The 22,805-nt window shown below is 47.6% G+C and overlaps 8 protein-coding genes across 8 annotated transcripts; 6 read left to right on the top strand and 2 right to left on the bottom strand.

Annotated features, from left to right (window-relative positions):
* Window positions 1-447: 447 nt before the first annotated feature.
* Window positions 448-1,580, top strand: FMAN_03849 (related to dehydrogenases and related proteins; the record flags this gene model as incomplete). The annotated part of the gene is made up of 2 exons (XM_041824245.1): window positions 448-792; window positions 846-1,580. 2 exons carry the CDS (start codon window positions 448-450, stop codon window positions 1,578-1,580), a joined length of 1,080 nt encoding a protein of 359 aa, XP_041689745.1.
* Window positions 1,581-2,513: 933 nt separating this feature from the next.
* Window positions 2,514-4,774, top strand: FMAN_03850 (uncharacterized protein; the record flags this gene model as incomplete). The annotated part of the gene is made up of 3 exons (XM_041824243.1): window positions 2,514-2,781; window positions 2,844-3,994; window positions 4,073-4,774. The coding sequence occupies 3 exons, from the start codon at window positions 2,514-2,516 to the stop codon at window positions 4,772-4,774; spliced, it is 2,121 nt and encodes a 706-aa protein (XP_041689744.1).
* A 479-nt stretch (window positions 4,775-5,253) lies between these two features.
* FMAN_03851 (uncharacterized protein) lies at window positions 5,254-6,162 on the top strand (the record flags this gene model as incomplete). Its single annotated transcript, XM_041824242.1, has 3 exons — window positions 5,254-5,285; window positions 5,339-5,554; window positions 5,619-6,162. The coding sequence occupies 3 exons, from the start codon at window positions 5,254-5,256 to the stop codon at window positions 6,160-6,162; spliced, it is 792 nt and encodes a 263-aa protein (XP_041689743.1).
* Window positions 6,163-6,935: 773 nt separating this feature from the next.
* FMAN_03852 (uncharacterized protein) lies at window positions 6,936-8,757 on the top strand (the record flags this gene model as incomplete). The annotated part of the gene is made up of 5 exons (XM_041824241.1): window positions 6,936-7,087; window positions 7,143-7,431; window positions 7,490-7,579; window positions 7,635-8,272; window positions 8,322-8,757. 5 exons carry the CDS (start codon window positions 6,936-6,938, stop codon window positions 8,755-8,757), a joined length of 1,605 nt encoding a protein of 534 aa, XP_041689742.1.
* Window positions 8,758-9,450: 693 nt separating this feature from the next.
* On the top strand, window positions 9,451-11,283 carry FMAN_03853 (uncharacterized protein; the record flags this gene model as incomplete). Its single annotated transcript, XM_041824240.1, has 1 exon — window positions 9,451-11,283. One exon carries the CDS (start codon window positions 9,451-9,453, stop codon window positions 11,281-11,283), a length of 1,833 nt encoding a protein of 610 aa, XP_041689741.1.
* A 23-nt stretch (window positions 11,284-11,306) lies between these two features.
* On the bottom strand, window positions 11,307-16,092 carry FMAN_03854 (putative xanthine dehydrogenase; the record flags this gene model as incomplete). The annotated part of the gene is made up of 10 exons (XM_041824239.1): window positions 11,307-11,635; window positions 11,687-11,837; window positions 11,885-11,954; window positions 12,008-12,031; window positions 12,082-12,516; window positions 12,563-12,955; window positions 13,002-14,100; window positions 14,149-15,430; window positions 15,478-15,622; window positions 15,671-16,092. 10 exons carry the CDS (start codon window positions 16,090-16,092, stop codon window positions 11,307-11,309), a joined length of 4,350 nt encoding a protein of 1,449 aa, XP_041689740.1.
* Window positions 16,093-16,724: 632 nt separating this feature from the next.
* Window positions 16,725-18,527, bottom strand: FMAN_03855 (uncharacterized protein; the record flags this gene model as incomplete). The annotated part of the gene is made up of 1 exon (XM_041824238.1): window positions 16,725-18,527. One exon carries the CDS (start codon window positions 18,525-18,527, stop codon window positions 16,725-16,727), a length of 1,803 nt encoding a protein of 600 aa, XP_041689739.1.
* A 1,662-nt stretch (window positions 18,528-20,189) lies between these two features.
* FMAN_03856 (uncharacterized protein) lies at window positions 20,190-22,553 on the top strand (the record flags this gene model as incomplete). The annotated part of the gene is made up of 1 exon (XM_041824237.1): window positions 20,190-22,553. One exon carries the CDS (start codon window positions 20,190-20,192, stop codon window positions 22,551-22,553), a length of 2,364 nt encoding a protein of 787 aa, XP_041689738.1.
* Between the last annotated feature and the right edge of the window lie 252 nt (window positions 22,554-22,805).

Raw genomic sequence — 22,805 nt, 5'->3', positions numbered from 1 at the left:
ATGTTTGCACCCGAGCCTATGCTTGTGTTTAATCTAAAAATTTCATTATTGGAAACTGGATGACCTGGAGATAGGTGCTGACGATCTTATGCACGTCGTTAACAAAAGTTGCTTGGAGAATCAGATTGAAACAATCGACAATTCGTCTAATCAAATTTAACCGATGGTCAGCGGCCCGTGATTCGCGATTCCCCGCCCTGTAATGACTCGGCACGTGGAGACGACACCTGCAGGCCGGGATCAAGTTTCCGATGCTGGTTGAAGGGCTGATCGTACCCTCTACCCTATTCACCTGACTCAGGATCTCAAAAGCTTTATATATCTCCCAAGCTTTTAGCGCACCTTATATCGCTCTGTGTACCAATGGTGCTTTCCTTTGAACTTCCTTTCCTTGATACCAAACGGATCTCATAACGAGCCTGAACGTTTATTCATCAGGTCCTCAGGATGCCGGCACAAAAGAACGGTGTTCCCCGGCGACTAAAGGTCGGAGTGGTGGGAATTGGTCGCATGGGGCGACATCATGCTATGAACCTACTTCATCAAACTCCTCGAGCAGATCTCATTTGTGCCTGTTCGCCCACTGAGGCAGATCTGGTATGGGCAAATGAACATCTAGTGCCACACGGCGTTCATTTTGTCCCCACTTTTGACGAAATGATCGAAATTCCAGGCCTCGAAGCCATCCTCATCGCATCTGCAACATACCTTCACACGTCTCAAACCAGAACTGCCTTGAATAAAGGGTTGCATGTACTTTGCGAGAAGCCAGTGTGCCAGACGTTGGATGAGGTCCGTAATGCCGTACAAACCTTTCGCTACTAGAATCGCTTACATTACCGCAGCTAGTTGCTCTTGTCGATCAAGTCGAGGGCCGCCCTCAGGCAAGGCTCATGGTGGGATTTGTGCGTAGATTCGATGAAAACTACCAGAATGCCCTGAGTCAACTCAAGCAAAACGCCATTGGAAAGCCTGTGGTAATACGTTCTCAAGCTAGCGACCCTATCGACGAGAGTCCATACTACAAGCAGTATCTGAAAGACTCTGGGGGCATATTTGTGGACGCTACCATTCACGACATAGACCTTTCTCTTTTATTATTCGGAGATGACTCTCAGCCCAAGTCTGTGTCCGCCGTTGGCGTGAGAGCAATCCACCCTGAGATTGAAGCCTGTGGAGATGTCGATAATGCTGTGGGTATCTGCGAGTATTGGGATAATAAGATCGCATTTTTCTACAATAATAGAATGGCAGCACATGGATATGACAACGCCACTGAGATTCTTGGAACTATGGGAAAGCTGTCGGTCAACCTCATCCCAAGACGCAATGCTGTCGAGCTTTGCGATAAGGATGGCGTAGTTAAGACGTTTGCGCATACAGGCTGGTATGAGCGCTACGAAGCGGCATTTGTTAAGGAAACAAATGGATGGGTGAATTCCCTTCTTGATAATACGCCTCTGCCTGTACCTTTGCGTTCATCCTTGACATCCCTCAAGATCGCCACTGCCCTTCAAGAGAGTCTTAGAACTGGGAACAAGATTTGCTTTGATCGAAAAGGGAACCGAATCAAGGAATGATACTTCTACTGTGAGAGAGATATCCAGACGCAGCAACCATGGTAAATTTGAACACGTTACTTGTTAACTTCGGCTTTGAACACGTCGGTTCTGACATGCTGTCATACACTACTGACCCTTAGAGAGTACATGTCGTGGTTCGCGTGAGACAGCTCTCAAATCCTTCCGGTCTAAATGATCAACTTGTATGATAGCACAATTTAAGAAGGAGTGTTCCAAGGTGTATCAAACTGTTATGAAGCTAGGCCTCAATTGACGACTTTGGGATGCCATGATGCTTTAGCTTTTATACTTGCTAATTTTCTCCCGGATACCCTGATACATACAGACCATATGTCGTGTTTCACATGAATGATGGTCCCTGTACTGCCATCCTGGAGGTAAACTCCCTCTATTATGAATTATGAACAACTCTCGAGTTTGGAAGCATACTTAACAACGGACATCAAGACCAGAGACGCTCAAAGAATCGTGTGGAGTCACGTAGAAGAATGGCCAAGTACATCACTGTAACATCTGTTCTAGAGCCGAGTATCGGCAAGCTTACAAACCCGCTCCGATCCCATGGGGAAGTACGGCATTGATCCCAATGGTTTCTGATGGAAACAAGATGGGAATCCATTTCCATTAAACATGGATCGGAGAAAGGTCACGGGGTAGAATACGGTTAGTGCTTTTACTAGAATGAATCGCTTGTTACAGGGCCGAAATTGGGCAACAAATTTCGGGGTGTGAGTTCCGAGTAGCGTCCCGCATCTTGGTGGAAGCAGGGAGACTCGCGCCCTTGGCCGGCTGCTATCGAACGCATGTACGGTTCAAACAGATAAGAGCATTTAACTACCCAACTCAGTTTGTGTGGAACCAAATGTATAAATTGCTCTAACATAGCATAACGAAGCATCAGCCAAGATTGTTCCCCCGACTAGAGTCAAAATGCCAGTGTCCAATCAAACCTTGGCTCCGCTGGTGCCTCTTAGAGAGGAGAAGGCAAACAGCTGGCTCAAGCAGATGGATGACGATGAACAAGCTGTCTTGGTGCTTCGCAACCTCATATTTGACATTTGTAATCAAAACAATGGAGGGCATGGCGGGTCAGCCATTGGTATGGCCGCTATTGGAGTTGCACTATGGAAGCACACAATGCGCTACAATCCATCGGATCCAGGATGGTTCAACAGAGACCGTTTTGTATTATCCAATGGTAAGTCGTTGAAGCCTGTTATTTGGCATCACTTCACCAACATCGCTAATCTTTTCTGCCAGGTCATACCGCCATGTTCCTGTATGCTTTGAACTATCTCGTCGGCTATGACAACTGGACAATGGAGGAGCTTAAGGGCTATGGGAGTGCTAAAGTGGATGGTTACACAACTATCTCTCATGCTCATCCTGAAATTGAAGTTCCGGGAGTCGAGGTCACTACAGGACCCTTAGGTCAAGGAATCGCCAACGCGGTCGGTCTCGCTATCGCGAGCAAGAACCTGTCTGCGCGCTTCAACCAGCCTGGTTTTGATGTTGCCACATCTCGCATATACTGCATGACTGGTGATGGGTGCTTGATGGAAGGAGTGGCACTAGAAGCCATGTCAATTGCCGGAAACCTTCAGCTGGACAACCTGGTCGTCATCTATGACAATAACCAAGTGACTTGTGACGGGCCTCTCGATTGGATCAATGTTGAGGACATCAACACCAAGATGCGCGCAAGTGGCTGGCATGTTCTTGAGATCGACGATGGCTCATACGATGTCAAGAAGATTGTATCAGCGTTGGGCTATGCTAACACGCTTGTCAAAAAGCCTGTCTTCATCAATGCCCGTACAGTCATTGGTGTTGGTACTTCCAGTGCCGGAACATATAAAGCCCATCACGGTGCTTTTGATGCCGAGAGTGTGGCCGAATCGAAACGTTTAGCTGGACAGGATCCCTCTACAACGCATCAAATACCTTCTTCCGCCCTTAATTACTTCCGAGAGAGGAAACAACATGGCCAGAAAATACAAAGCGACTGGGAAAGCCTACTCGAGGAATATTGCTCAGCATATCCCGAACTAGCTGAGGAGTTTCGAAAGAGACGAGCTGGTGAGAATGGGGACGGATGGCGAAAGAGCCTTGATACAATAGACCCCAAGCAGTTCAGTAAGAATGCCACTCGCGAGATCAATGGCAGTCTCTTGGAAACTTTGTGGAAGGCCCATCCCGCTCTGATTGGAGGTGGTGCTGACTTGGTCAACTCCAACAAGGTCGCCTATGACCCTACAGAGGTGTTCCATCCATCTGTGGGGCATACTGGACGATACATTCGTTACGGCATTCGCGAACATGCCATGGTATCTATCTCGAATGGCATCGCAGCTTATAACCCCGGGACCTTTCTTCCATTCACGGCCACATTCTTCATGTTCTACATCTACGTAAGTTTGATACCCTCTTTAGGCAATGGATGAAACAGCCTCTGCTTGACCTAAAATAGGTGCTGAATGTCTTTGTAGGCTGCCCCAGGTGTTCGAATGGGTGCCCTGAGCCATTTGCCTGTGGTCCATATCGCAACACATGACTCATTTGCTGAAGGTCAAAATGGCCCAACTCATCAACCCGTTGAACTGGACTCTTTGTATCGTGCTATGCCGAACTTGACTTATATACGACCTTGTGATGCAGAGGAAGTCATTGGTGCTTGGATGCTTGCCATCTCAAAGACCACTGGCCCATCCATGCTTTCACTTGGTCGAGATCCAGTTGGACCAGTTCCAAACACAGATCGTTACCAGGTCGCTAAAGGCGCATACATTGTCAAGGACGTTAAGCGGCCTGATGTAATCTTGGCCAGCTGTGGTACCAACTTACACCATGCCGTCGCGGCTTCTGAACGTCTACACGCCTCGGGAGTCTCAGCCAGGGTAGTAAGTGCCCCCAGCTTTGACCATTTTGACGCACAGGATCAATCGTATCGAGAGACTGTATTCCCGTTGGACGGAACCCCTATCGTGAGCGTCGAGGAGTACATCGCAACAACTTGGGCACGTTATGTAACATCAAGCGTTGGTATGACGAGCTACGGATACTCAGCTTCTAACGCCAGCAACTACAGTCGGTTCGGTCTTGATGCGCAAGGAATAGAAACTAGAGTTCATGCATATCTCAAGGATCTGGGTGGAAAGGATGCCAGGAAGGCTGGATGGCGTGCAATCTAGACATAAATAGGGCAAAGTTATGCCAAACGTGAAGATTTACGACCGGTAGAAAAGGCTAATAAGTGAAATCAATCATGCTATAAGATTGAACCGCCGGTGTACTGTAGTCGAATACATGTAGAGAACAAGAAATGTTGCCCCCCAGCTGGAGTCTCATAATGCATATCGGTGCATAGCATAGCAAACTATTCCCGACTATTCCCTTAGGCTAAGTTCATTTTCGTTCAAGAGCAATGATTCCAGCATATAAATGCAAGGTTTTGGTTTGAGCTTCATTTCATTAAGATACGTTAAGAATTCGCAAACAGAGACGTCGGAATCTGGATCCCGAACAGAACAAGTATATAGGGCTCGTAAGTTGAGGAATTTGTCTCTCGAAGGGTTCGCTTGAGACAAGGGGGTATACTTATCCATAAACAGGCCTTTCGCATCGTCGAACTACACTAGCTACCGGTAGCCATCCTCATTTCAAGCTAAAGATGGCAAATATTCTCTCTGGAAAGATTATTGCGTGAGTTTGGATAAATCTCGTTGTCGAAATGTACGCAGCGCTCACAAGTCAAGCGTCACTGGTTGCAGCTCTGGAATAGGCCGTGCAATCGCCTTAGAGTGCGCACAGCAAGAAGCAAAGCTCATCCTTCACTATCTGGGAGATCCCCAATCATCAAAGGATATGGAAAGCTTGAGAGAAGAGCTGGCGGATATCTCTAATCAAGACGCCAAATCTCCACAAACCGTGGAAGTCGCAGTCAATGTGACGCAACCAGACGCTGGCGACCAGTCAGTAGCGTCTTTTGACCTCTGTAACCAGAGGTTCTTTGTCTTGGCTTACTGTTTCGTCTAGGATTGTCAAAGCAGCTATTTCAACGTTTGGTGCCATTAATGGCATTGTTCACAATGCTGGCACATGCCAATTCGAAGATTTCTTGGATGTCACGCAACCACAACTCGCAACCCACATGGATGTGAACTTTAATGGCCCGTTTGCCATCACACAGGCTGTCATTCAACAGATGATCAAACAGCAATCTGGAGGGTCCATCGTCTACATTGCCTCCATCTCTGCGTCAATGGGATCTGAACGCTTGACACACTACGCATCTACCAAAGCAGCCATTTTAGGACTCAATTCTAGCTTGACTGTGGCGTTTGGGAAACAGGGTATCCGATTTAATTGTGTCAGTCCAGGAACCATCGAAACATCAATGAACAAGCAAGATTTGGTAGGACCAAAGAGACTGGTGATGAAGGGGAGAGTTCCTCTGGGGCGGTTGGGAGTACCAGAAGATATCGCAAAACCCGTTCTCTTCTTCCTTAGTGACATGGCACAATACGTCTCGGGACAAAATCTGATCGTTGATGGTGGATCCTCAGTGTTTTATCAGTAGTCAATTGCGTGCCACAATATAACTCATAGCTGTGCGTATGCTTTGAACTGTCTATTATCAGGGCCCTGTGGTCCTCTCTTTCTGACAGGTGCTTGCTTGAAAAAGAAGATGTTTCAAGACCAGTCTACGTTGATTGATGGCCTGCAAATTCTAGCAAGTGGGCCGAATTATCCTCTCTAACTAGCATATCAAACACAAAGCTCGAGCAATAGTCCATCGCACCTCTGTAATTGGAAAAGCTAAGGTCAAGTAACGGCTGACTATGTTGCGCTAGAAATAACTAGTTTTATGGGTAAATGATGAATTTTTGAGGAAACATGGTATATTGAGTACAGTACAAATCCCAAGAAATACGGCAAGTAGTCCGAGGCGAGACAATGCTCTCGGCGGAATCTGGCTTACGCGACAGCGGGACTTGGGGGTTTCCGTGACCCACAGAAGCGGGGATTCAAGGTGACAAAGTAATCGGAAACTAGATCCCGATCAATTTGGATGACGGACGTCGCCTGAAGGCAAAGACATCCAATGTGTAGAGACAATATATTCATTTCAACCTTGTGTAATGATAGATATAACTTCTTCCTTCGACTCGATAAGATTAGAGGCTTTTTTCCCCGTGAAACAGAGAATTGTCATCTCCAATACAAATCCCCTTTGCTTTACTTGACAATTGACACTACTCCTCACCCATCTGAGCCAAGCGGACATCGAGCCTTTATTAGCCTCGCATTAGCTCCATTTACACGGCAAGAACCACGGCCATTCAGTAAAGAATGGCTGCTTCAGCTATAGTCATTGGTGCTGGGCCCTCTGGTATTGCCATGGCCCATAAAATGAAGTATGAGCTTGGCTTCAACGACTTCATAATCTACGAGAAGATGGATGGAGTTGGAGGAACATGGAGGGCAAATAGCTATCCTGGCTGGTGAGTAGTGATGTACTTAAACCTCATGGCATGACATCGCTGATCAAGCTTGTAGCGGTTGTGATGTGCACTCTCATCTCTACTCATTCAGTTTCAATCTCAACCCCAATTGGTCAAAGCAACTCGCCGAACAAGGAGAGATTCTCCAGTACATAGAGGACACAGTCGACAAATTCCAGCTACGTCCCCATATCAATGTCTCAGTCGAATGCCTGGGCGCGCAGTGGGACAAAGCAGAAGGCCAATGGCATGTGAGATTGAGAGACCTCCAAACAGATATCACTTTTGTCCGACAAGCTACCATGTTTATCTCGGCTGTGGGAGGAATTTCCATGCCTAGGGATGTTTGTCTCTCTACGCATTATCGTTGTATCACCTAATCTGACGTGCCTGATACAATAGGTCCACTTCAATGGCATGGAAGCATTCCGTGGTCCAGTGTTCCACACTGCTCGATGGAGGCATGATGTCAACTATGAAGGCAAGCGAGTGGTTCGTGTAATCCACTGTCCCTAATTTGACTAGAACCTTCGTTAACCAAGACAAGGCTGTCATCGGAAGTGGATGCAGCGCTGTACAGGTAATCCCCGCCGTTGCAGAAAGAGCTGCCTCTGTTACCCAGTACGCGCGTAGCCCCCAATGGTACCATGCTCGTCCCAACCGCCACTTCACCGGTTTCGAAAAGCTCTGTTTTCGTTATCTTCCCGGTTTGATGCGTCTGCATCGTTGGAACATCTTCTGGGATATTGATAAACAATCTTACACCTACAGAGGAACAAAGGCGGGTGTAGAACAGCGATTGAGAGAAGAAGAAAGAGCTCGTCGATACATCTTTGAACAAGCTCCCGAGAAGTACCACGATATCCTGGTTCCTACGTTCCAACTTGGCTGTAAGAGAAAAATTGCGGACCCAGATTACCTCGCAACCTTACATCAAGACAACGTGGAACTCATCCCCGAAGGAATCCAGGAAATTACAGAGGATGGCATCATCAGCTCATCTGGACGCCATGATCAGTATGACATTATCGTCATGGCGACGGGGTTTAAGGTTACCGAGTTTCTTACCCCAATGGACATTGTTGGTGCAGACGGAAATACGCTGGACCAGCAATGGAGAGAAAGCCGTGGCGCACAGGCTTACCTCGGCACGTTCGTGCACAACTTCCCCAATATGGCTATCATGTACGTCAAAGTGTACACTGAGTAAGAACATGGTTTCTGACTTCTACAGATTCGGCCCCAACACTTTCCCTGCCAATAATTCAGCCCTTTACGCATGTGAAGTCCAGGTCGGCTACGCTGCCAAAACTCTTGTCAAACCTATCATCGATGGTCAAGCTTCTGCCATCGAGGTAAAGGAGGCAGTTGAGAACTATACCACCAACCAGATACACCAGAAGTTGAAGAATAGTGTATTTGCTGGAGATTGTAGCAACTGGTATATCGGTGATTTTGGACGGAATGTGGCTTCCTGGCCTGGTCTAGCTATTGAGTTCTGGATTGCCACTCTGTTCCCTGATGAGAATTCCTTTGTTAAGTCTGGAGGATCTCGATCTTGGCACCCTAAATCGCTGGTGAGGAATATCCGCCAATATGGAGGAGTTGCTGCATGTGTGGCTGCTGCAAGCACACTCTCTATGTATTACTCATGGATAAAGCTTCAATAGAATATGTAAGCTAGAAAATGATGATTTTTCAACCTCCAATTAGACTTTTGGTAGTATTTAAATTGGTCTTTCTTGAAATACCAATAATTTCAATAAGGCATTCCTTTATCAGTAGGTAGATGAGTCGTTGGGCAATTCTATGACAAGTTTATTGAGAACAGATTGTTGCAACCCTATTTGGCCTCATGGGTAGCAGACATGTGACGGCTTTAACAAAATCTTTTGAATCTTAATCCCCAATTGAGCAAAAGTGGTAAGTCACAACAATTTGCTTTTGAAGCCCAATTTACAATTAAAGAGAATTATTCCAATGTTGAACTGGGATCTGATCATAAGAAATGGTCTTCTCACTGCGGGGTTGGGGCTCAGCGGTAAGACTGGGTAATTCTCGAATTGATAGGTCAGTATCAGACATAGGATTAGAAGCCTAGCCCACTGTAAATAAGAAAACGCATTGTACAGCCACAACAAGCGTGCTTCCAGCTGCGCTTTTCAACCTCATCTATTGGACAAGATCCGAACTCGGCGCTAAGTATTTAGGTGAAAACTGAGAGCAGCGCGTATTATTTCACTCAAGGCCAGCGTTTCTCCAAGGATTCTTTCTACCAAGCTTTTCATCTGGCAATCACTTCAGAGCTCATTCGACACCAATCGGTCCAATACATCCGACCCAGTCGAACTGGTGTTGCAAGAATGTCAAAGGCATTGGAGACTCAGCTGGCTCAGCCATATCCTGGACCTCCACTGCCTAGTTCGTCACACATTCGCCTCGTCCACCTGCGGCCCGGGACTGATGCAGCTGTTTGCTGTGAGCTAATAACAGTTTCTATCAACGACGCACCAAAATATGAAGCTTTATCGTACACGTGGGGTGATGCTTCCAGTGCAGAGAGGATCGACATGACCACCCAAGACTCCGCGACTCCGCAACAATTCTCGGTTACTTCCAACTGCTTCTCGGCCTTAAAACGCCTTCGATATAAAGATAAGACTAGGGTTCTTTGGATTGACGCCCTAGCTATCGATCAATCCAATACTGAAGAGAGAAATCACCAAGTCAGCCTCATGTCAAGGATATACTCTCAAGCCGCAGGCGTGATCATTTATCTCGGCGGATCTTCGGACGATAGCGACTTGGCCATCGAATTCATAATGGAGTGCTATGATCCATCTCCCGATAATTCCTCTTTAAGCTTCCCAAGGTCCGATACCTTAATGGACGCACTCCGCAATTTCTTCCTTCGGCCTTGGTTTACCAGGGTGTGGGTGATTCAAGAAGTCTTTCTATCATCAGAGAAGACCGTGTACTGCGGAGAAAAAAAGATTCCATGGCCTGCAATGGAGAACTTCAAGCATTATCTCGTCAATACGAGACTGCAGTTTCGACTGCCATACGTGGTCTCAAAAGCTATCAAATCTCTTACAGTAGAGAACGCCGAAAGATTCATATTCCATGCTCTTCTTGATTCACGACACTGCGAGGCAACTGACCCACGCGACAAGATCTATAGCCTACTCCCGATCCTCCAGTCTTACAGCAAGTCACTTGACCTCATACCAAGGTACCAAGATACCCCAGCCAGAATCTACACGGACTGTGCTCTGTCTATACTACCAGCTTGCGGTTGGAGCCTCTTGTACGCTGTTCAAGGGAACTCGAGGACAGAGAATCTGCCCTCTTGGGTGCCAGATTGGAACGTACCGCCTCAGCGACATATCATCGGCACAGATGCGTTTCTGGGAATAGGCGAGTTTTGGGTGGACGTGTTGCTCCCGGCCGTTCCTTTCAGACCACGGATCGTGATGCGCAGCGCGGGTGAAGAAGAAATACCTGCTTTGTATGGATATGGATATTCGTGTGGAAAGATTGCGAAACTGGGGTCAACTTACATCGCGGGCCAAACACCATTTCCAGTCGAGGAGTGGTATAGTCTCGTCGCCAAGATTGATCTATCAACACGCCCTGGAACCAATTCAGCAGACGTCAAGTTTCCTCATCGCACAGAATTCTTCTTCAGGTTTCTCGTACTTGCTCGTTATCTATACGGGTCAACCATGAAAGAAGAAGAAGAAGACGATGGCGTTCCGAAACCAGATTTTATCATTGGAGGCTCTTGCGAAGCCTATGAGGAGTACAAATTTGGTTTTAAATGGGAAGAGCGAATACGAAAGTTGGCTCTTGAGAGGAAAGATGGTGTGCTGCCGTTCAGGGATATCCCTTTTCATTATGCAGCGAAGGGTTGGCCATCAAGTTATGGGAATACGATACGTGGGAATCTGGAGGCTTGTCATTTGCGGCGGTGCTTTGTTACTGATACAGGATATTTCGGACTTGCGCCGGCGGAAGCAGAGATTGGAGATCACTTGTTCATCTGTGTTGGGGCTTCGGTTCCTTTCGTTTTGAGAGAGATTAACGACAGTGGAGGCGATGAGTTTCACTTGGTAGGTGAGAGTTATCTACAAGTGGGCGGATGGTATGGAATGATCACCAACGAGAGTCAACCTCAGCCTTTGTACATCATATAATTCTAGTAAGCTTTATCTACGTATCAAGACTCAATCCTGATAAAGAACTCCTGCTCATCATCCTTCCTCTCAACGACCGCCCTCCTCACAAGATCATCTGCAACAGCTAATCTCAACTTCTCCGCCGTACACGGAGCATCCAGCACCAAAGGTTCACTAACACCATTCATCCCCCTCGCAGACTTGACTGCCTCCCTCAAAGCGAAGAAGACAGCACAACCCAAGAACAGAGGAGGTTCGCCGACACCTTTGCTGCTTTGGATGGAGCCTAGTTTTGACCAATTGATTGGGTTGCCTTGTGCGTCGTGTTGGAGGGTGTTTACGTTGAAGACTTGGGGGATATCGGAGAAACCTAGATGGATCAGTAAATGGGAAATTGGTTGTATGAGAGGAGAGGACGTACCGGGAATTTTGTATGTTCCTGGGCCTTTGGTGAAGATTTCACCTGATTTCATCCAGAGGGATTCTTCCATTGTGAAGAGACCTTGGCCTTGGACGAAAGCACCCTCAATTTGACCGTAGTCCATTGCTGGGTTGATAGACCGACCGATGTCCTATAAATAGTCAGAACTGACGGGTAGTTGTTGCACTGCTAATGTACCATCATGAGATCTGTTCTCAGCACTGTCGAGTCTCCAGTGAGAGTATCAAGCTCTACCTCAGATATGGCCCTAGAATCATCGTTAGCAAAACTCCCCATCGAGAATGACCAGGTAGAACTCACACTCCTTGCGTAAAGTAATAGTACCTAACCCTCAAAGTCAGTAGATCCTCGGCATCAGAGATCAGCACACTCACATCGGCAACGGATCCTTCCAATTTCCCCACTCATACCCAATCCTCGGCATCTTCCAAAACCCATTCGCCGCCAGATTAACTCTATCCCTATACGCAGCATGCGCAATGACCGCCATGCTAGCATCCTTACCAAACTTCTCCCTATACGGCTTCAACCTCTCATTAATCTGATCACATGCATTCTTCACAGCTTGGCCGTTGATATCGCTACCAGACGATGCAGCGGTGGGTGAGGCATTGGCGACTTGGTCTGATTGGGACTCTTTGTTGTAGATTGAATCGACGCTCACGTTGAGCTCTTCAGCTGCTACTTGGGTCATCTTGGTGTATAGACCTTGACCCATTTCCGTGCCGCCGTGGTGGAGGAGGACTGAGCCGTCTTCGTAGATTTTGACGTAGGCTCCTGCTTGGTTAAGGTGGAGGGCTGTTGCGAAGCTAGTTCTGTGAGTTAGGTGCTGATAATTTGTCTCATGAGACTTACCTTAGACCAAATTTGGTTGGGATCCTGGAAATACCTCGCTTCTTGAAGCGATTCTTGGAGTTGAACTCTTTGATGGCCGACTTGCGCTTCTCAAATTCGGAGGAGGAACTCAGCTGTTCCATCATGGTAGGAACATGGAAGTCGTCTGTGATCTCCTGCAAGAAAGGTGTTCGTTGACCGACTTCGTACAAGTTCTGCATTCGAAGGTCATCAACGTCCATGTTTAGAGACTCTGCGATGTTGAACATGATAGTCTCGGTGATGTACATCCCCTGCGGACCGCCGAAACCTCTGAACGCTGTGTTGCTGACTGTATTCGTCTTGCAGACGTGTCCACGGATCCAAGCGTGAGGGATGTGGTAGCAGTTGTCGACGTGCGTACAAGCTCGGTCCCTATCACTGTTAGCCGCTCGTCTTGTCACTTTTAAGGATGTCTTACATGACTGCACCGCTCATATCCAACGAAGCACCCGCATTGTTATAGATATCGATATCCAAAACCTGTATCTTGCCCTTCTCATCAACACCAACTTTCCATTTTGACTGAAACGGATGGCGCTGTCCACTAAACGCAATATCCTCATCGCGATTCAGCATCATTCTCACAGGCCTCGCCGTTTTCTGCGCCGCGAGAGCAAGGTACATCGATAGAGCCGTCGTTCTCGACTCTTTACCTCCATACGCACCTCCCATTCTCCTCACACGCATGTTCACTCTATTCATAGGCACGCCGAGGACTTGCGCGGTGAAGACTTGGTTCTCCATGAGGTTCTGCGTTGAGATGTATACTTCCATTGAGCCATCTTCCATGTGAGGAATCGCAAGCGCTGCGTTGGTCTCGAGATAGAAGTGCTCTTGGCCGCCCATGCGGGTGGTGCCCTCGAGGATGTGAGCGCACTTGCTAAATGCTTCATCTAGGGAACCACTGAGAGCATCGCCCTTTCGAAGCTCTTTACCATGTTTGAAGAAACTCTTTGCTTTGATGGCTTCGTCGATTGTGAAGATGGCGGGGAGGCGTTTATATGTCACAGTGACTGCATCGGCAGCAGCACGAGCTTGAAGTGCTGTCTCGGCGTAGATCATACCTATGACTTGGCCGTAGTAGTTGGACTTTCCATCTGCAAAGATGAGTTCATCGAGGACGACAGGGCCCCAGGTGTTCTGCTCCTTGGTGATGCTGTCCTTATCGATATAGCCAACTACACCAGCCATCTCCAAGGCGGCTGAGTAGTCCACACTCAGAATCTCAGCATGAGCTGCTTTGGACATAACCAGGGCCCCGAAGAGTTCGTTGTGCTGACGTGGCATGTCATCGACATACTCCGCCTCGCCGGTACAGTGTTTGACGGCCGAGAGATGGGGAATTGGGCGGCCGACTTTCTTGGTACCTCTGTTCAACATCGACGAGGTGAAGTTATCGCGATTGCCGGATGAGATGCCGCGGTGAATCTCCTCAATGAGATCGGCATCGACTTCGCCGAGACCAAGATCATGAACCACCTCATGCCAGAAGCGGAAGAACATGGAGACAGTAAGAACTGTAGCATGATTAGCAAGAAGGAAAGGGTGTTCATGAATCAACTGACCTTTTCGATAATGCGCCATACCGCCAGGTACACCAAACGGAAGCTGAAACTGTTCCAAAAGCGCATCGATCGCAGCATCCAAGGTCTTCATATCAGACCACTTCCTCCCCACGACAGTCTTCTGCGCTTTCTCAGCCATGACAGTCGTCGGCGCCATACCACCAATAGCAAAAGCAGCATCCTCCACAACCCCATCCCCATCCAACCTCACCCTAAACCCAGCAGTGACAATAGCGATATCATCATCCTTCCTCTTCGCCTGCTTATAAGCTTTCGTTATCTCAATCTCCTCACTCGGAAGCGGAATCACAATCTCCGTTATGACTCCGTTTTCAGGAAGTGCTGTTGTTCTGTATGACAGAAACCATGAAGACAACGGTATCTCAGTTGTCCCGCCGGTTTGAGAATGAATCTTCACTTTGGCTCCTGCTGCCAAGAGGACGGGTGCGGAATCGGAGATGGGACTTGCTGTAGCGAGACTGCCTGCTAGACTGGCTACATTGCGGATCTGTCGACCAGCGAAATACCGAAGTTGCTTTCGCAGGGCTTCCAGCGGTGAAGCTCGTTGACCTAGCTTGGCGTACAAGACGCTACACATTTCCTCAACCTTGGTCAAGGAAAGGTTTCCGGGTATACTGATACACTTCAGCGATTCAAGCTCAGCTTGTTTCATCTGCAGGGGATCCACGCTGAAGCTGTTCAGCTCAGTGATATCTGCTGCAAACACAGAAACGCGATAAGCTCTCTTCTTGAAGCGAACTTCGATCTGAGTCTCACTTGCACCGCCGACGATCTTGGCCTCTGGATATACACCTTTCAGCTCGATCAACTGCTGAAGGTTTGTCGGTCGAAACCAGAGTCTTCGATTATCGCCGTAGCAGATCGGCTGAGGCTCGTACTTTCGTAGCGCTGGAGGGAAGATAGGCTCTGTTGAGGGATCGTATGGTAAGAATGTCTCACCAAACGCCGGCTTGTTGGGTGATCTTGGTGGTGTACTCGGTGTTTCTTGCGGTCTGGGAGCTGTTATTGGTGTCTCCATCTCCTTCGGGTTCGATTCATCAACACCAGTTGACCCGCAGCCTTTTGACTCGGGATTATCTCGACAGCATCCTCCAGGACGACCGCATGACCCAGTCTTGTTAGCTTCGCGCGCGACAGTTGCATAGTCGTCTTCCGTGGTTTTCTCCGGGGTTATCTCCTTGCCGTTGATCTCGGCTATTGTTCCGTTGAGGTCTTCTGTGATAAAGGTTCGCGCTGCTTCAAATATGGGTTTGTAGCCGGTCTACTTTGTGTAAGCAGGTGAAAAATAGCTCTAAAGGGCTAGCTTACACAGCGACACAGATTCCCGTCTAAATGGCCCTGTAGCTCGACTTCGGAGTTGGTCAAGTGGAATTTCCCATCGCGGTACGAGTTTCTGATGAGTGCATACAAACTCATGACAATTCCCGGCGTGCAGAAACCGCATTGCGTGCCACTACCCCAATTAGTCTCTTATTTTCACTCAACTTATGATTTAACTTACTGCATCTTGGCAATCCTCTCCTGAAGCGGATGCGGCCTCTTCACCGTGCCCAGCCCCTCAACAGTGATGAGACTCTTGCCATCAACGCCAACAAGCGGATATAAACAAGCATTCACGGCAAGATGTCTAACCCGTCCATTTTCAAGCGTCTGGAGGACAACAGTACACGCTCCACAACCTCCTTCTCCGCATCCTAATTTCGTTCCTTTCAAGGAGTCTTGAGCTCGGATCCAATCGAGGAGAACCCAATCCGGGTTGGGGTTCTTGACGGTTACTGGTCGGCCATTGATGTAGAATTTTATATCGGAGGTTCTATAGGTTGTTTTTATCAGGGCTGCAAGGGATTCTACTGGTGTTTTGGGGGCTGTTTCATCGGTGTCGGATAGGGGCGGTGATGGGAGAGCGTCTTGTGAAGCCTTCATTATAGTGATGTGAACTGAATGAGATAGAAGTCAATTGGCACAGATGAATACAGAATTAGGTTTCAGAATCTCAGCAACAACAAATGGGAGAAACAAAAAGGTCAGCTCAACTAGTCCCCTCCCCTCTAAAGTCAGCCACTCGGACTAGTTGTAGTTATCACGAACCGTCATCCCACCCTTGGCCAGTCCCCATCCTTGGACAATACGCCACCCAACGACTCACCCCGCATTATCACGATAGCACAACGGCCCCATTTTTGCTGATTGGCTTGTTTCCGACTGTCGTTCTGAAACGTTATCTCCCGTTGTGTTTCCGGGCCGTTGCACAGTAGATGAGGGGTTTGTGTCGCCGAGATAACCGAATTATCTATCTAGCTCGAAAGTGGGAGGAGGAGAGCCCACTTCTGTTACTAATATTCCCGAGTCGTTGCTTTACCCCGCGTCATGATGCAGATTGGGGATCTGCCTGCATGAATGTGAGCGGTTTGGGAACCTATTGCATTGGAGGAAAGGTCGTAGCATCCCCGTTCTTATAGTTTCTTATTGCGGTAGGGGATCTATTTGATGTTCCAAGAGTGGCACAGACATTTGGCACATGTGTTGCTGATTTCAGAGCCCTCTTGTTGTAGAGATCATGCAATGCTCCAATCTCCATCAAACATGGGGTTAATCTCCAGCTGACCCAATCCATTCTCGACCGCATTCTTCTTATCCACTTCCCTATCAGCAATTGTCCAGGTCTTGATATGAATACCTAGTGTCAAGTTTCCCTGCCCGGGCGTATAATTATCCATTCCCTCCCCGGCGTCCACACCAACGACGCTTCTTCCAAGTCTCAGCTCCGTATCGTTATGCAACGACTCAAAGTGCACATTCGAGACCTGCAAGTCGAAGTTTTGCATTGGAGCAATCGTCAAGAGTGCTGCACAAACCCCCTCACAGACGACATCATCAATTTTGACTTGCATAGTCCGCTGAGTGTCGATCTCCTTTGGATCACCATAGAACGGCGATGCACCCAGAATAGCCGACGGAACATACGCATCGGGCTTGATCCACCGAGTATGAATGATGCGGAGTTTACTGACAGATACGTCACTAACATTACGCGGTTTCCAGCCCATCTGGATAATCGCGTTGTTCCGAGCCTTCCAAATCGTTAGGCCGTGAAGATGAGCTCCAGAGTGATATAGTTTGATAGCATCATCATTGACGTGCCAGAATACATCGCGAACTGAGCCTCTATACATCTGGGTTCCGTCTGTTTGGAAATAATATGCCCCGACTTGCTTGTAATCGCGGATATGTGCGCCGACTTTGTTGTCTTCCTCATGGGCAGTGCTGTTCTTGGGATAGAGATCCATGGTGTTGAACGGCGGCGAAGCAAGCGTTGGCCCGATGCAGTGCCATATCTGATTGTCTGTCACGGACTGGTGCCAGAACATACGGAGACTGTACCTGTCGTCCTTCACCGAAGTATAGTTTTTGACTGTGTTAGCCATGTATACATAGTTCTCGCCTGACAGAACTCCATAGCCGACTGTATGGAAAGTGGATTGCTTCGTTGTGTATTCCAGCGCTGCTTTGACGTAGGCACCAGGCTCGAGATATACGTAGTGAGTCTTCGGATTCAACTTGATATGGTCCTTGCCAAGAACACCATCCTTCTCTATCCAATGAATGCCCGATTCGAAGACGATGGTTGGTTTGGATCCGAAAGTGTCCTGCGTCATCTTTCCAGGGTGGATGACCTGTACGTTGCTGGATGTCTTGGTGGGAATTAGATCCTTAGGCAGAGGCGGGCTGGCGAAGATGATAAGGCCATTTCTGGGCTCCTGACTGACAATAACACCACCATCATTCACATAATCAGTGCCGTTAGACTTGTACGTGAAGAGATCGTCCTTGAACTCAACAGAGAATCTGGCCCCGGACTTCTGGAAAGGGACTCGGATCAAGACAGTATCATCCTTTGGACTTTTGACTGTGAATCCAAGATCAAGAGGGCGGATGACAACGTTGGAAGCTGGACCAATCGAAGACCCGTCAGTAGTAGCAACCCGAACATCGACGTCTTTGCGGTAGATAAACTGCGTCCAAGCCATATTAATTCCCTCGTCTGCCTCAATGGTAATCCCATCTCCGTCCGCAAAATTATACGCTGACCCAGGCTGAGATGGATCAAACATCTTGCCGTTGCCATTACGAGGAATGGACTCATAGACGAAAGAATGATGAAAGTCATATTCACCCGCAAGGGAAACGGAGACGCTGTATCGTCGGGAACGTCGGATCTCATCAGCCGCTACCGAAGTATTGGTGTTGACGACCGAATTTTCGTGCCACCACGTCGTGATATCGGAGTCTGGAACTTTAAGTTCGCAAAGTCGGGCTGCTGCGAGGAAGCTGAAGAACTTCCAGCATGGCAGTAACATGTTTGTAGCTGGGGATTAATCTGCGGACTTAAGGGGCCCATGGAAGCTGGGCTTGTTAGCTATAAATCCTCTTATTCTATCTCATTTCCAGATGAGCTCACATATTTAAACATAACACATAGCCACATGTAAAGAGGCCTCATTGCGTGTCAATTGATCGATCTAACAAAGAAACGGACCGACAAGACATCGTTGACCAATGGTATGCTCTAAGCCGAGACCCCATGCATCTTGGCATCCAGACGCCAGCCAGTGAAGCCAGGTATTTTTGGCGAGTGCGGCAATTTCATGCAGATGCATGTGTCAAAACCTCCCGAGAATCATTCCGGACTGCCAAGAAGCTTTTGTTCTGGCGCATATACAGTAGTCATATCCGATAGCAGGAACACTCGATTTTGTTCTCTCGCACGATTGGGAATGAGGTGGCTACAGCTAACCAGATGACATGCAGAAGTTGTCGCTGGATTTCGTCGGCTCTTAGAACCAACCAGAGCCAGGATCAAATGGGAAATTTGTTTTCAGCCGCACATTCTGCTATTCTAAGCGGGACAGGATGAAAATTATGAAACAGATCAGCGTCAACTGCGCCAGCTGCAGGTCAGGTATCTACTAGGCATAGTTTTCATGACTATAACAAGTCGTGAGTCTATCAAAATACCCTTTTCAAGTTATGATTATCTCGCCTGATAAACATAGGATTTGAGAACTAGATCAACTTAGCCTAAATCATTCGTTATTAAATTGTGCTTAATTTGTGTACTGAGTACTAAGGTGAGGGAATTCGGGCAGCCTGGCTAACGAGGCTCCGCAGGCACGCCAAATCAATATGCAGGCTGACACACAGGACTATCACAAGGTACAGCCCCGGTACAACTTCATGTGGGCGCACCAAATGTAAACTCAGCCCCTAATTGATGACTGCAGTCTTATTGTGAAGGATGGAACAATCTTGTTGCTTTAGCGTTTGATTTGACAGAGCGACGCAATTCCGAATAAAAATAATACAGTCTTAAAACGTTTCCTATATTCTTCAATAAATAGTAGATTATAATTCTGCTTTCTCTTCTTCTGTAGCTTTGGCGCTTACTTGTGTTTTATTGATTACACATACCAACAGGTAATAGCTATTTTCAACCCCCATGTTCAATCCAGCAGTAAGGTGGCTAACGTGAGTTGGGGGCTATTTGCTACAAAAGACCTCATTGGGTATTTAATGTAGCACAAAGCCAGGGTTTCAAGAGCCTACTCTTGAGCCCAGAAGTCACCCATTTGGACTAATGTTATTTTTCTTGGAGGTCCCCGGCCCACCCGATGTTGATCAGAGTGTTATGAAAACCATCATCCCGTGTAGCTCCACGACCCGTCATCCAGGCTTATGGTTAAAACGACAGGGTTATCTGCAGCCATGATATTTTTAGGAATTGATCAATGACTATTTTTATTCTAGCTGAGCTTCTGCAGCTCTTGGCACAGGATTTATCATGTAAATACTTCGCAAGGCTCTGGTAAGTCCTCCACTTAAATGCGATCGAATCTCTCGAAGCAAAGCATGTCTCTTTTCCTCCTAGCTTCAGCCTCCTACGCGCTGTGATCGCGTTGCTCGTCCCAAGACAACACTCAACGTCAGTTATAATCTTCTTAATATCAAAGGACATCGTTAGGATGGTCGACATAGAAAGCCACACGCCGGTCAAGGCGACCGACCGCCTACTTTCGGTACCAAATTACCCTCTCGCATCGCCCATCAACACTTCATCGGACAGCATACCCTTGAACAGGCTTCCGACAGGATCTTCTTTGTCAAGAGAGAACCTCGTCGATTCCATGTCCAAACCCAGACGATTTGCAATACCGTACCAGAATAAACTACAGATCATCTCAGTGGCGGTTCACGTTTTAGCCATCGCTATTACTATCGTCATTGTTCAGTTCAGGCTTCGCGAGATATACTGGTTTGACCAAACCGCGAAGCTTGATGTGCTCGGAATGGAGATCAGGGCCGAGTCAAATACATCAGCTCTACAGTTTGCTGCCAAGATCCACGAAGCCCTCATCCAAGCATCTCTAACTGCCATGGCATTCCATATTATAAGGCACATGCTTCGAGGTCAGGGTGTTTCGTTCGGCGTTTTGGATGGAGTATATCGGTTTGGCTCAGTCCCTTGGCTCTGGTCGAAAGGGCTTTGGGGTGCCTTGCACAGGCCTTCCCAGTACCAAAACTTCCTCTTCGCTATAGGTCTTGCGATGGCCGCTATTTACGCCAACGTTATTGCTCCATCGTCCGCAATCTTGCTCACTCCGACACTTGACTGGTGGAAAGTCCACGACGCCTTCAATGGCCAAAACTTTACAACCCTCATCACTGGAAATTCGAGTCGAGTGTTTCCGTCATACTTGACGCCGCGTGGCAAGTGTGAGGATGATCCTAGCTGGGATCAATGCCCCGGAGGAGGGTACAGCACTCTTCTCTCCTTGCTCAGAGCGTATCAAACCGACGGTATCGATCTTGAGACCCAGATTAAACTACCAGTTTCAAAGTCGTACCGGAAGATCAGTTCAACGCTAGATTTCAATAACTATACCGCAGCAAATGAAAGTCTTGCTGTCGCCACAACTTCACATACTTCAATCGCCATGATAGCGGGTCTGCTCTGGAACCACATCCGGGAACAGAAAGTGGGTAGGGTAAACGACATTGAGCGCCCGCAATTTCGACCCAGTATCCAGGACATTCGTGCACCGCTGGTACAGGTTCAGTGTTCTCCCTTCTCTTGGATCAATGCCACCAAGAAGATTCAGGATCCTATATTCAAGGTAAACAATCTAAGAAACTTCAGTCAACTTGTTGACAAAGAGGACACCGACAACTACCAACGAATGGGGAATCGAATCGCTAAACCAAAGGATTGGCTTCACACAGAATCCACTCTTCATATCCCTACTCTGAGATGGGTTGACGCTTCGTCTTTGTTTGATAATCCCAAGCTTTCTCTCGCTGCGGTCGCAACAGTCCCCGCGTATTATCTCCAAGGCGATAAAGCAAAGCTTGACAGCATAATCCTCCCATGCATGATCGATGCCCGCTGGGTAGATGTATCTCTTGAATACGATCCCACGATGGACAACACAATTCACAGTAATTTCACGGACCTGATGTCGTTAAGGCGTTATTGGGACCCCACAAACACGTCTAGTCCTCCTGGAGGGCTCACGTCACCAAACGTCGTGATTGATACATCTTGGGCCAGATCACTGAATCTCAAGACAAGATACCATTACAACGTTAAGAACGGAAAAAGAGGCGTCACAGCGATTGAGAATTTAATGGACACCTTTATAAAAACTGGCGACGACCATGATGAGGATGACGACGACTATATTCCCAATCACTTTGTTCCACCTTTCAACACAGCAACTGGCAGAAAGCTGGGAAACTTCACGACTGATGGGTCAAAAGTTGAATCCTATATCAACGAGATCTCCAAGACTGTATCTGCTATACTCTCTCTCGCTATAGTCGATGGTATGTCTCGTAATGCCATTAGCCTAAAGATGCGCCTGATTACCAAGAACCTCCAGAATGGCTTATCGCAGGGGATAGAAGAATTCTGGGAGCCCCATCCTGACGAAGATGGCAATCCTGGATCGGAAGTATTTGAGGCAACTGAAGTCGATGAGCCAGTATCTATCGACTGGGAGGTCTACAGATATGGATGGGGGTATGGCCGTCAAAGTACGGCAGTATACTTCGCCATCACAGCTCTTTTCATCCACGTGGCATTGGTACTTGTATTTGGCGTCTATATAGCCATGTTCTGGGTAAGTGGGGAACGACCTGGCAAGTCTCGAGATACGATATCCGAGTTTGTCGCGTTGGCATTGGCCTCTCCATTGACAGGTGATAACGCCTCAGAAGTGAGAAGACTGGCAAATGGCGAGGAGGAAGAGAACGAGGGTAGCAAACTCTTGACGCTGCCGATTAAACTTGGGATGAATGATGAGAACGAGAGAATTTTATTAACTTAGGCTCAAGCCCAGCGTCTATAAACTCAATAGAGCAAGTATATTCAAAGCAAACACATTAGGCAAGGCGTCTAGAAGAGAATTAATTCAAGTCAAATTCATAAGATCGTGTATATAATATGTCCAAATTCAGTGTACCGATGAGACGATATAATCTGGAGTCCAACACTTTGGAAAGGCCATTTAACGATTGGATCACTGCTACACTTTTGTTTCCTTCTACACCTTACAGCCATATTTTATTACTATTGCTCT

The sequence above is a fragment of the Fusarium mangiferae genome, assembly GCF_900044065.1.
Source record: "Fusarium mangiferae strain MRC7560 genome assembly, contig: FMAN_scaffold017, whole genome shotgun sequence".
Taxonomy (NCBI): domain Eukaryota; kingdom Fungi; phylum Ascomycota; class Sordariomycetes; order Hypocreales; family Nectriaceae; genus Fusarium; species Fusarium mangiferae.
This window is presented reverse-complemented; position numbering and strand designations above follow the sequence as displayed.